This window comes from Pantherophis guttatus, chromosome 5 (genome assembly GCF_059756535.1).
Source record: "Pantherophis guttatus breed Tessera chromosome 5, ASM5975653v1, whole genome shotgun sequence".
In the NCBI taxonomy this organism is placed as follows: Eukaryota; Metazoa; Chordata; class Lepidosauria; order Squamata; family Colubridae; genus Pantherophis; species Pantherophis guttatus.
In genome coordinates, this window is record NC_142067.1 from 2,671,796 (window position 1) to 2,684,798 (window position 13,003).

The 13,003-nt window shown below is 49.9% G+C and overlaps 1 protein-coding gene across 1 annotated transcript; it reads right to left on the minus strand.

Annotated features, from left to right (window-relative positions):
- Window positions 1–1,469: 1,469 nt before the first annotated feature.
- On the minus strand, window positions 1,470–12,475 carry DNAJB13 (DnaJ heat shock protein family (Hsp40) member B13). The gene is made up of 8 exons (XM_034438781.3): window positions 12,379–12,475; window positions 11,294–11,397; window positions 9,471–9,632; window positions 8,015–8,172; window positions 7,183–7,296; window positions 5,582–5,695; window positions 4,164–4,240; window positions 1,470–1,690 (listed from the first exon to the last, which is right to left on the minus strand). The coding sequence occupies exons 1-8, from the start codon at window positions 12,444–12,446 to the stop codon at window positions 1,537–1,539; spliced, it is 951 nt and encodes a 316-aa protein (XP_034294672.1). The 5' UTR covers window positions 12,447–12,475; the 3' UTR covers window positions 1,470–1,536.
- Window positions 12,476–13,003: the final 528 nt, after the last annotated feature.

A 13,003-nucleotide genomic window follows, 5' to 3' on the forward strand; every position in this document is an offset into this window, starting at 1 on the left:
GACCAGAAGTTGGCAAACGGGCCATGTCTCGCCTCCAGAGGGCCTCCGGGGTGTGTGTGTGTGTTGGGGAGGGCCATTTTTGCCCTCCCCAGACTCCTAGAAAGGCTCTGGAGCCTGGAGACAGAGAGAAATGGGCCTACCAGGCCCACTGGGCCATTGCGTGCCAGGAGCGGGAGAGGGGGGGTGTCACGCACGCATGCATGGGGGCGGGACACATAGAATTATGGGTGTGGGCATGTGCACACGCAACCCCCCCTCCGCTCCCCCCATTCCCGGCACCCGATGGCCAAAAGGTTAGCCATCCCTGACCTAAGAGAGAGCGATTGGTAGGCTGCCTTACTGCCTGTATCGTAAAAATGGCATGAAGTTACTGGGAAGTGAGCTGGATAAAAAAGGAAAATTTGTCCTTTAATGGGAAGTTAGGTTGGTTTTTTTGAGGGGGAGAAGTACAGACATATTCACAAGTACTACATTCTTGGGAGTTTCACGGCCCTCTCAGTTAGAGGGTCTATAAAATTAAGACTTGTCTTGCTAGCACTGCAGGAAACGGAGGGTCTCTTCCACTTCTTTTGAGGTGGGCAAAATTCATTCACTTGGAATTGGAGCTTCTGATCAGCAAAGTCAGAATCAGAATTAGAACAGAGCCGGGAAGGGACCCTTGGAGGTCTTCTAGTCCAACCCCCTGCTCAGGCAGGAAACCCTATGCTATTTCAGACAAGTTGACTAGCCAATCTCTTCTTAAAAACCTCCAGTGATGGAGGCACCCACAACGTCTGGTGGCAAGCTGTTCCACTGGCTAATTGTTCTCCGTGTCAGGGAATTCCTCCTTAGTTCTAAGTTGCTTCTCTCCTTGATTAGTTTCCATCCGTTGCTTCTTGTCCTGCCTTCAGGGGCTTTGGGAAAAAAGTCAACGGGGAAGCTAGATTCGCTCAACGACCATGTTACTGCAGCTCAACAACCGCAGAGCTTCACTTAACCACCGGGGCAAGAAAGGCCATCAAATGGGGCAAAGCTCACTTAACGACTGTCTTGCTTAGCGGCAGAAATTTGGGGGCTCCACTGTGGTCGTATGTTGAGGACCACTTGTGAACGCCAATGTTCCCTGCCATTCCGTAGTCAAGGAATCAGAATTGGGATAAGAACCGGAAGGGACCTTGGAGGTCTTCTAGTCCAGCCTCCCTCCTCAAGCAGGGGACTCTAGCCCATTCCAGACAAGTGGCTGTCCAGTCTCTTCTTAAAAACCACCAATGATGGAGCGCCCATGACTTCTGGTGGCGAGCTGTTCCCCTGGTTAATAGTCCTCATTCTTAGGAAGTTTCTCCTTACTTGCAGGTTGCTTCTCTCCTTGATGGGTTCCCATCCGTTGCTTCTTCTCCTGCCTTCAGGGGCTTTGGAGAATAGGTGGACCCCGTCTTCTGTCCCCCCTAGTCCTTGTTTTCTCTAGACTAGCCAAACCCAAATCCTGCATCTGAACTCAATGTTTTCATTTATTTCCAAAAAACGGAGGTGGGGAAAGAGCGGCTGGGTTGATGTCCGTCACATGAGGAGGGCCTCCCTCACCAGCGCCTTCTTGGCTGGGGTCAGCCTGGCCGGGAAGACGATGTCGAAGTACATGAAGAGGTCTCCCTTGCAGGTGGGGTCTTGGGGAAGGGGCATCCCCTCGCCGGGGACCACTTTGAAGTACTTTGGGCTGGAAAAGGAAGGAGGAGAGGCAGTTCAGAGGATGACACGTACAGGGCGTCCTCAACCTATTAACCATCTGCTGAGTGACCGCTTGAAGTTACAACGGCACTGAACACTTGGCTCGCGAGAAAATCCGACATTGGCTTGTCGGAAGCTTGCAAACGGTCATAAGTGTGAGTCAATTTACCAAACGCGACCGTGGGGGGATGCTGCAAAGGTCATAAGCAGGGGTGAAATCCAGCAGGTTCTGGAGAACCGGTAGCGGAAATTTTGAGTAGTTCGGAGAACCGGCAAATACCACCTTCTGGCTGGCCCCAGGAGTGGGGAGGGAATTGGGATTTTGCAGTATCCTTCCCCCAGGAGTGGGGTGGGAATGGGGATTTTGCAGTATCCTTCCCCCAGGAGTGGGGAGGGAATGGGGATTTTGCAGTATCCTTCCCCCAGGAGTGGGGAGGGAATGGGGATTTTGCAGTATCCTTTCCCCCAGGAGTGGGGAGGGAATGGGCATTTTGCAGTATCCTTCCCCCAGGAGTGGGGAGGGAATGGGGATTTTGCAATATCTTTCCCGCAGGAGTGGGGAGGGAATGGAGATTTTGCAATATCTTTCCCCCAGGAGTGGGGTGGGAATGGGCATTTTGCAGTATCCTTCCCCCAGGAGTGGGGAGGGAATGGGCATTTTGCAGTATCCTTCCCCCAGGAGTGGGGAGGGAATGGGCATTTTGCAATATCTTTCCCGCAGGAGTGGGGAGGGAATGGGGATTTTGCAGTATCCTTCCCCCCAGGAGTGGGGAGGGAATGGGCATTTTGCAATATCTTTCCCGCAGGAGTGGGGAGGGAATGGGGATTTTGCAGTATCCTTTCCCCCAGGAGTGGGGTGGGAATGGGGATTTTGCAGTATCCTTCCCCCAGGAGTGGGGAGGGAATGGGGATTTTGCAGTATCCTTCCCCCAGGAGCGGGGAGGGAATGGGGATTTTGCAATATATTTCCCGCAGGAGTGGGGAGGGAATGGAGATTTTGCAATATCTTTCCCCCAGGAGTGGGGTGGGAATGGGGATTTTGCAGTATCCTTCCCCCAGGAGTGGGGAGGGAATGGGCATTTTGCAGTATCCTTCCCCGAGGAGTGGGGAGGGAATGGGGATTTTGCAGTATCCTTCCCCTGCCACGCCCACCAAGCCACACCACGCCCACCAAGCCACGCCCACAGAACTGGTAGTAAAAAAAGTTTGGATTTCACCACTGGTCATAAGTGTAAAAAAGGGTCATAAGTCACTTTTTGGGGGGAGTGCCGTTGCAACATCCAATGGTCGCTGAATGAAAAATTAAGTTGAGCTTAGTTTGGGTAACTCAAACTTTGAGTTAACTCAAAGTTAACTCAAAGATTCCTTTATTAGAAGCGCCAGCAGTCTCGGCAAAAAATTTATCTTTCCTCCCATCTCCATCCGGCAAGGAGATAAATAATTCTGCCACACCCTATTTATCTCCGCCCCCTGCCTTTTATCTCCAGAGCTAGGGTGGGGCTTAGCAGCGGTGGCTGCTTGAGTGTCACAAGTACGTAAAAATACTTCAGGTTATATGACGTTCTTAAATGGATGTCCTGTTTACTGGCAAGTGCGTAAACAGAATTTTGTTTCTTGTTCATTTACCGAAGCTGAATATGCTTGTGTTTCAAATGCATGTAATTCTCTTAACATGGTTTGATGCTTTGGTCACAGATATCTGGACACACCCGATCCGACCGATCACCGTGATGGAAGACGATGAATCGGTGGTTTATATTTTCTGAATCACATTTCACAGGTTCTAGGTCCAGACACATTGACATCCGTTATCAAAACATAAAACAATGATCAAATTGCTGATATGCTCAACAAACCGCTTCCAGCAGCTCAACACAAGTATCTGCGTAAGAAGATGTGCCTTATTTGATGATGTACCTGATGTCTGCTCAACTGACAAAGAAGGGGATTGTCACTGCGTTTGTTTTTTTTTGTATTTGTCAGCTGGGCTCCCATTCTGAGACTTACGGTAGACAGAGTCTTATCTCTAAGCTACTGCGCATGTCCACCTTCTTTCACTTTCTTCTAACTTTCTTTGTTCGCCTGCCAAGAGGTAAGGCAGGAACGCTGCCAAGATGTAATCATCAGCTAGTAAGACTGTTTTTACTTCTTTATAATAAAATGTGTTTTATTAGAATATGTCTCGGGTTTTGTTTTCTTTAAAAAGTATACTCCAAGGAAAAGCCACGATCCGTCTCTAATCAAGGTGCAATTACCCCAAAGAGGAATGAGATTAATTGCCACTCTGACACTGAGGACCGGCCCATAGATTTCCACTGCCCTCCTCTCCTCTCCTCTGCCATCTGCAGGCACTGGGCTTTGCTGCCCAACCATCCGGCATAAGTTGGTTGTCTGAATGCAACCGGGGAGGTGTTACCTGTCAGCTCCCAAGCCCCTCCCCTTCCTCCAAGACAGCCGCTTACTGGACAATATCATTGATGGGGATGTTCAGCAACCGTTCATCGAGCGTCCTCACGTCCACCGTGCAGCCAATCAGGGCCTGGGGGAGCAAAGGATAGGAACCGGTGGGTGAGATTTGCTATCCGAGAAGGACATGTTGCTGATACTAGAAAGGGGATGGGGATTGCAGAGAAGAGGAGGAGGAGGAAGAGTGGGAGGAAGAGAAGAGGAAACGGTAGATGAGGAAGAGGAAAAGGAGAAGGGGGAATTGGAAAGGGAAGGAGGAAAAAGAGAAGGAAGAGGAGGTAGGAGGAGGAGGAGGAGGAGGAAGGGGGAGGAAGAGAAGAAGAAGAGGTGAAGAGGAAACAATAGATGAGGAAGAGGAAAAGATCGAGGAAGAGGAAAAGGAGAAGAGGGAATTGGAAAGGGAAAGGGAAGGAGGAAAAGGAGAAGGAAGAGGAAGTAGAGGAGGAGGAGGAGTGGAGGTGAAGGAGAAAGAGAAGGAGGAGAAGGAGAAGAAGAGAGGAGGAGGAGGAGGAGAAGGAGAAGATGAAACGGTAGATGAGGAAGAGGAAAAGATCGAGGAAGAGGAAAAGGAGAAGAGGGAATTGGAAAGGGAAGGAGGAAAAGGAGAAGAGGAGGTAAGAGGAGGAGGAGGAGGAGGAAGGAGGAGGAGGAAGAGAAGAAGAAGAGGTGGAGAAGAAGAGGAAACGATTGATGAGGAAGAGGAAACAATGGAGGAAGAGGAAAAGGAGAAGGGGGAATTGGAAAGGGAAGGAGGAAAAGGAGAAGGAAGAGGAAGTAGAGGAGGAGGAATGGAGGTGAAGGAGAAGGAGAAGGAGAAGGAGGAGAAGAGAGGAGAAGAAGGAGAAGAGGAAGAAGGAGAAGGAGAGGAGAAGGAGAAGGAGAAGAAGAGAAGAGGAGGAGGAGAAGAAGAAGAAGAAGAAGGAGAGGAGGAAGAGGAGGAGAAGAGAGGAAGAGGAGGAGGAGGAGGAGAAGGAGGAGAAGGAGAAGAAGAGAGGAAGAGGAGGAGGAGGAGGAGGAGAAGGAGAAGGAGAGTCTTTGGTGCTCTCTTGAGCTTGATGGTTTTCTTGTAGACGTTTCATTACCCAACTAGGCAATCTCATCAGTGCCGCAAGGGAGTGGGGTTTATAGACTGGAGGAAGGAGAAGGGGAGGAAAAAGAGGAACTCCGTTTCAGCGGCGATGAAGGCCCCATTGGAAGAGCTGAGGGACCACGTTGGTAACCGATCCCCCATGGAGAAGCTCTATCGATGAAGCTGCTAAGACTCCTTACCAGCTCGACGGCCCATCCTCGAGTCAACCAAGAGTAAAACAGGCTGTGGTCCTACACGAGAGGCAGTACGCTCCGCCTGTGTGTCATTGTACACGTGTGTGTGTGAGCAACCTCCCGTGTCCCTAACGCCTAGTCTTGGCGTTACCTTTCCCAGCGGGATGCTGGCCACGTAGATCAGGTTATCATCTTCCCTTTTAAACCTGGGATGGAGTTTCTCCTTCACAATGAAGATAATATCTGCTGGGATGATGTTGGGGCCCTAGAATGAAAAACCAGAAAGGGGTTGAAAAGGAGATTTCTCACGCTTCCGTCACCCCTCCGGATGATCCCAGCGCAGGACAGGTGCCCAGGTGAGTAGCTCCTCCAGGCTGTGTCACCCTCCCGGTGTCGCTGTAACAGTGAGGTGGGCAGCAGATCACTGGAGGTTTTGGAGAAGAGACTGGGCAGAAACGGTAGAGGGTCTGCTACTTGAACAGGGGGGGGTGGACTAGATGACCTCCCAGGTCCCTTCCAACTCTTGTTATTCTATATTCAATGGAACAGAAGTTGCCTTCGGAAGTTGTGGGAGCTTCATCGCTGGAGGCTTTCAAGAAGAGACCGGACTGCCATCGGTCAGAAATGATGTAGTAGGGTCTCCTGCTTGGGCTGAGCTAGATGACCTCCAAGGTCCCTTCCGAATCTGTTAATTCTGTTATTCAGTTATTTTGAGCTTTGGTAGTAAATAGACAGGGATCTCTTAAGAAAGACACCAGGAACTATATAAATACAACGTGTAGTAGACGATCCAGGGTTCATATTGTGGAGACAGAGAAGTCCCCTCAACTTCAGCCAATCTAGAACTAAGGAGAAACTTCCTGACAGGGAGAAGAATTAACCAGTGGAACGACTTGCCTCCAGAGGTTGTGGGTGGAGGTTTTCAAGGAAAGTCTGGACAATCAATTTGTCTGAAATGGCGTAGGGTCTCCTGCTTGGGCTGAGCTAGATGACCTCCAAGGTCCCTTCCACCTCTGTTATTCTGTTAATTGATCAAAAGTTGTGGCTGCTCCAACACTGGGAGGTTTTCAAAAATTGCCCAGGATGGTACAGAATAGGATTCCCCCCTGTCATGGTCAGGGGGCTGGACTGGATGACCTCTGAGGTCCCTTCCAATCCTGTTATTCTGTTCTGGCTTCACGGAAAGAATAGCGAAGGCTGCACAAACGTGTGACAGGGAGGATTTAACTTGCCTTCTGCATCGGGTGGAGGTTGGGGTCTTGAGGGCCCCTTCCCAAGTGAGAACCCCACAAACTCATCAGGGAATAGAAAGACTGGGGGAGACATGATTTTTCAATATTTGAGGGGCTGCCAGAGAAGTGGGGGGGGGGTTTCAACCTATTCTCCGAAGCATCTGAGGGCAGGAGAAGAAGCAACGGATGGAAACTAATCAAGGAGAGAAGCAACCTGGAATTAAGGAGAAACTTCCTTACTGTGAGGACAATTGACCAGTGGAACTACTTGCCACCAGAATTTGGGGGTGCTCCATCACTGGAGGTTTTTAAGAAGAAACTGGACAGCCATTTGTGCTGAATGGTAGACGGTTTCGTGCCTGAGCAGGGGGTTGGACTAGAAGACCTCCGAGGCCCCTCTCCAACTCTGTTGTTCTGTTAAAAGTTGAAGCTGGCATCTGATAAAGCAGATTCTGGGCCAGAATTAACCAGGGAAGGTTCCAAAGGAAAGACTACATCACCTGTCCTGGCCTAACCTCACCTGGTCTCCTTCCTCTTTGAACGTGATCTTAGTTCCGGGCTTCCAACCAGGTTGAACGTCGATCGTTAGGATCTTGTCTTTGATGGTGGAGGCGTGGCCATCTTCGTTCATCACCTGAGGGTCGGGAAAAAGATGGGGGAGGGGGTATACCGTTTCCATACAGGTAACCCTTCACTTAGCGACAAGGCAGGGTGACGATACAGGCAGTCCTCGATTTACGACCACAATGTTGGAGGCCAACATTTCTGTGGCAGAGTGAGTTTTGCTGTCCCATGTTGCGACTTTCCTCGCCGCCGTTTGTTAAATGAATCACTGCCGTTGTTAAGATTAGGAACGTGGTTGTTAAGTGAATCCGGATTCCCCCGTTGACTTTGCTTGTCAGAAGATTTGCATAAGGGGGGGGTGTCACGTGATCTCCGGGACACTACAACCGTCATAAATATGAACCAATGGTCCGAATTCCAAGGGGATACTTGCAAAGGCTTTGTAACGGCGTGAAAAAATGGTCGCAACTTTTTCCAGTGCCGTTGTAACTTTAAACGGTCACTCGATGAGCTGTTGTAAGTCGAGGACTACCCGTAGCGACGTGGGTGACCAGCTTAACGGCCAGCCCGATTTATGACCGTAATTCTGGGCTCAATGACGGTTGTTAGTTCAGGACTACTTTGTTGTTGCGATAGTTGTGCTACCAACACAGCGGAGGAAGGGTCAAGGTCGTCAAAGCATAACCGGGGTCAAAAACATCAAGATGGCGGACGAGAAAGCCCCACCCATTTTACGTGATAACCCGCCCCCTTCCAAAACAGACCCCAGCCCCATTTCCCTTCCTTACCCTCCGTGAGATCTTGATTTTCTTGGTGCACCCGAAAAACAGGTCTTCGAGGGACAGGTAGAGGTCCCTCTCAATGGGGAGGTCCTGCTTCTTCACCCCACGGCCCCGGAGACCCCCGAAAGCCATGTTGACCTCTGCCCCTTCGCCGGTGTAGAACTCTAAAGCATTGAGAGGACAGGTGGGCACCGGTTACGTTCCACCGGCCTAGTGTTTTTTTCCCCCGAACTTGTCAATTTTCAGATGGGTGGACTTCAACTCCCAGAATTCCCCAGGATGGCTGAGGAATCCTGGGAGTTGAAGTCCACACATCTTAAAAGTTACCAAGGTTTGAAAAACACCGCACTAGCATGACTAAATACAGGTAATTCTAGTTGGGAGTAGAATTTTTCTTGCTCTCTAGGAGATTGTTAAGTGAGTCTTGCCGTATTTCATAACCTTTTCGCCATGGTTGTTAAATGAAACACTGTGGTTGTTAAGTGAACCATCCGGTCGTTAAGGGAAACAACACACCCCCAGTTGACTTTGCTTGTGGGAAGCCAGCTGGGAAGGTCACAAATGGTGAACATGTGACGCCGGGATGCTCCGGTCGTCATAAATACGAGCTCATTTCCAAGGGCCCAAATTTGGATCACGTGACTCTGAGACAGTGCAACCGTCGTAAATATGAACCAACTGTGAAGCATCTGAATTATGATCCCACGATTATGGAGATGCTGCAAAGGTCGTAACTGTGAAAAATGATCCTAAGTAACATTTTTTTTCCAGTACCGCCGTAACTTCGAATGGACACTAAATGAGCTGTTGTATGTCGAGGACTGCCTGAAATCATGAGGCGTGGTCATCAAGAACGTTGAAATCGGGAGAAAAACACACGTCGATCCCCACAATGAAACACAGCAACCTATATTCCCTCCACAATGTTCCTGTTGTGGCCTGTTGGCCGCCGGCCCCTCCAGCGGCCAAATTAGAGGAGGAGGAGGAGGAGGAAGAGGCGTGGGAATCGGAGTCACCATCAGGGCAACCTGGGAGCTCCGAGGGGGAAGAGGGAATGGAGCTGTCAGAGAGGGAAACAGAGGCAGAGCCTGGGCCGTCTGTCAGCTGTCAGATGGAGGGTCAACAGCCCCCAGATCTGGAGGTGGCTGATGAGGAGGAGGAGGAACAGCTGGATCCTGTGCCTGATATGCAGATGCACAGAAGGCAGAGGAGAGGAGAGCAGCGGAAATCTATGGGCCGGTCCTTGGGATGGAAGAGCCACCGCTGCTAGCGAAACCCCACCCCGGTTCTGGGAATCAAAGGCAGGGGGCGGAGATGAATAGATGGGGCAGACAACTATTCATCTTCCGGATGGATGGAGTTGTTAGCCTGCGTTGAGAGAGAAACTTCCGGACTTCCCTCAGATCTATATGCCGAATTGCAAATCATCCAACAAATGAGTAAATGGGTTGTCGGAACCTACCCGCGAAGGGGTTGTCTCCTCCGAAGAATTGCCGGTAGACTTTCTCAGGGTTTCCATGGAAGACGTAGCCCTCCGTCCAGGGGGTGTCGATGCCAAACTCCAGGGGGATTCCTCCCTTCAGACCCTCCTCTGCAAACTTATCGTACACGGCTTTCTTCACCGCTAAAGGGATCAAGAGGGAACATTTTAACCGGGCATAAAGGAGGAAGGAAAAGAGCGGTGCGGTGGCCTAGAGGTGGAGCTCTGGCCTCACAATCAGGAGGCTGTGAGTTCGATCCTAGGTAGAGGCAGATATTTCTCTCTCTGAGAGAAATGAGATTATATCGGCTGAATAAAACTCTGCATTGGCGACAGGAAAGGCATCCAGCCAGTAAACTATCTCCATTCAGAGTCCACCCTGCAAGAGTTATGGAGTCATTAAAAGGCGATGTTAAAGGAGGAAGGAAAAATAACAGATGGGAAAAATATAGGTAATCCTCGACTTACAACAGTTCATTTAGTGACTGTTTAAAGTAACAACAGCACTGGAAAAAGTACATTAGGACCATTTTTCACACTTAACAACAGTTGTGGCGTCCCCATCGTCACGTGATCAAAATTCACGTGCCTTGGCAACTGGCATGGACTTATGACGGTTGCAGTGTCCCAGGGTCACGGGATCTCCTTTCGCGACCTTCTGACAAGCCAAGTCAATGAGGAAGCCAGATTTGCTTAATGACCGCATGACTAACTTAACAACTGCAGCGATTCACTTAACGACCGGTCGTAAAATGGGGGCAACATTCGCTTAAGAACTGCCCAGCTCAGCAACAGAAATTTTGGGATTTGTTGTGGTCGTATGTCGAGGACTACCTGTAGACCTTGTAGAGAAAGCTTCATTTTTCACATATACACAAATTGTTTTATTTTTGCGGTGTTCTTCCTCTTCTACTACTGGAAAAGAGGCTTTGTCCATCTAAATCAGTGTTTCTCAACCTTGGTAGCTTGAAGATGGGTGGACTTCAACTCCCAGAATCTTCCAAGCTTCCAAGGTTGAGAAACACTGATCTAAATCAGTGTTTCTCAATGTTGGCTACTTTAAGATGGGTGGACTCCAACCCCCAGAATTCTGGGCTTTCTGGTGTGTCTTTTGAAGACATTTTGCTTCTCATCCAAGAAGCTTTTTCCACTCTGACCGGATGGTGGGGAAGGGAAGGATTGATACTTTTTGAAGATAGCTGGTCAGTTGCATCCTTTGAGAGGGTCGTTGAGGCCGCTTGGACGTTTGTCTGTGGGTCCCCTGAGAGGGGCAGATGGGTGTGGAACCGGCGGAAACATCCTGCAGAAAGCACAGCTCCACAACACAAGCTCCAAGAAGGCTCCACATCCATCTGCCCCCCTCAGGTGTCCTGAGGACACAGTCCAGCCTCCAAGTGGCCTCAACGACTCTCTAAAAAGGATGCAAATGACCAGCTGTATATAAATCCTTCCATTCCCCTCCATCCACTCTGAGCTGAAGAAGCTTCTTGGATGAGAAGCGAAACATCTTCAGAGAAAAACTAGAAAGTCCAGTGGCCTCCTGAAAAAAAGCACCTTGGGATAACCAGGACCTGGATGATGGAGACACTGATCTAAATCCTGTTCAGCATCCTTGATTTAATCGCACGTCAGATAAACTTTTAGGAACAGGAATAGAAGATGCCTAGGGAATAGTAAATAAGGGATAGCTTAGCCCACAGATGTATAATGGAAGGAGAAAAAGATTTAGAGGAAGACGTCTGGATTTTGCAGAGAAGCGGTTCTCCCGTGCTGCATCTCTGTGTGGTCTCCTTTCCTTTACTTACGGTCGCTCAGGACATCGTAGGCTTCGGCCAGCTGCTTGAATTTCCCAGGAGCCCATGGTTCTTGGTTCTTTAACGGGTGGTACTTCAGGGCCAGCTTCCGATATCTGCAAATCACAGAGATGAGAAGCTGCAAATTTTGTTCCAAGAATCTCAAATGCTGGATTCACACAAACGGTTTTGTCAGGTTTGTTTAACTGTGTTGAGGCATCACCTTTATTCGTTCGTGCTTTTTTTGCATCTTTGCAAATTCGGGGTTGCTTCATGCTGCCAAGCCTTGTGTCACCCCCGCTAGAGCAGTGCTTCTCCATCTTGGCAACTTGAAAAGATGTGGACTTCAACTCCCAGAATTCCTTGTCTTAAAGCATGTCTGGCTAGGGGATTCTGGGAGTTGAAGTCCACCAGTCTTAAAAACTGCCACTTTTGGAGACTCCCTGCTCCTAGTGCAGTGCTTCTCCATCTTAGCATCTTGAAGAGATGTGAACTTCAATTCCCAGAATCCCCCAGCCCGCTTTAAGATAGGGAATTCTGGGAGTTGAAGTCCACCAGTCTTAAAACTGCCCTAGGAGCAGGGAGTCTCCAAACTTGGCAACTTTTAAGACTGGTGGACTTCAACTCCCAGAATCCCCCAGCCAGCCATGCTTTAAAGACAGGGAATTCTGGGAGTTGAAATCCACCAGTCTTAAAAACTGCCACGTTTGGAGACTCCCTGCTCCTAGGGCAGTGCTTCTCCATCTTGGCAACTTTTAAGACTGGTGGACTTCAACTCCCAGAATCCCCCAGCCAGCCATGCTTTAAAGACAGGGAATTCTGGGAGTTGAAGTCCACCAGTCTTAAAAGTTGCCAAATTTGGAGACCCCCGCACTAGAAGGCAGATTTGGGGTCCCTTGCCCATTGCAAAGTCCCCATGTGAACGCAGCCTCCAAAACGCAGCAATTCTCTTAAGGGGGGGGGATTTGCAAAAGGTTGCAAAAAGTCCACCAAGCCCATGTTGCACGACCACCAAGCCCATGTTGCACGGCCAAGGAGCATGGGCATTGCAGTCCCACGCCTCCACTCCCCCCCCCCAAGGCCTTCTCGGCTCTCACGCCTTCTTGATGTCCGCATCCTTGGCGTTGCGGTTCAGCTCCAGCACCGCATAGTAATCCTGCCCCATCGCGGCCTTGCTTTGCCCGGGCTTCTCCCGTTGCTATGGCTACCGCCGCCGTCGCCGCCGCTGCCCGCCCGGGGCATGACGGGAGTTGTAGTCTCGCGATCCCAGGGCAAATGCTTCTGGCTGCTATGCTGGGAAGCCCAGAGCTGCAGTGCGAGCCCCGTTTTGGGTTGTTGTTGGGGGGAGGGGGTCCCTCTCTTTTGGATAAGGAGGAGCGTTGCTTTTTTGGGGGTGGGGGTTTGCATTTGCAACCTTTTTGGGGCAGGGGACAAAAATCCTGGATTGCAAAAGGCTGCTGCAAAAGATTGGGAAAAGGTTGCTCCCTCCCCCAACTCCCTCCCAAAATCCAATTTCTTTGGGATATTTATTTATTTATTTATTTTATTTGTCGAGTACATATGAGATAATATATATAAAAGTCAGTGGTGAAATCCAATTTTTTTTACTACCGGTTCTGTGGGGCGTGGTGTGGCTTGGTGGGCGTGGCAGGAGAAGGATACTGCAAAACCCCCACTCCTGGGGGAAGGATATTGCAAAATCTCCATTCCCACCCCACTCCG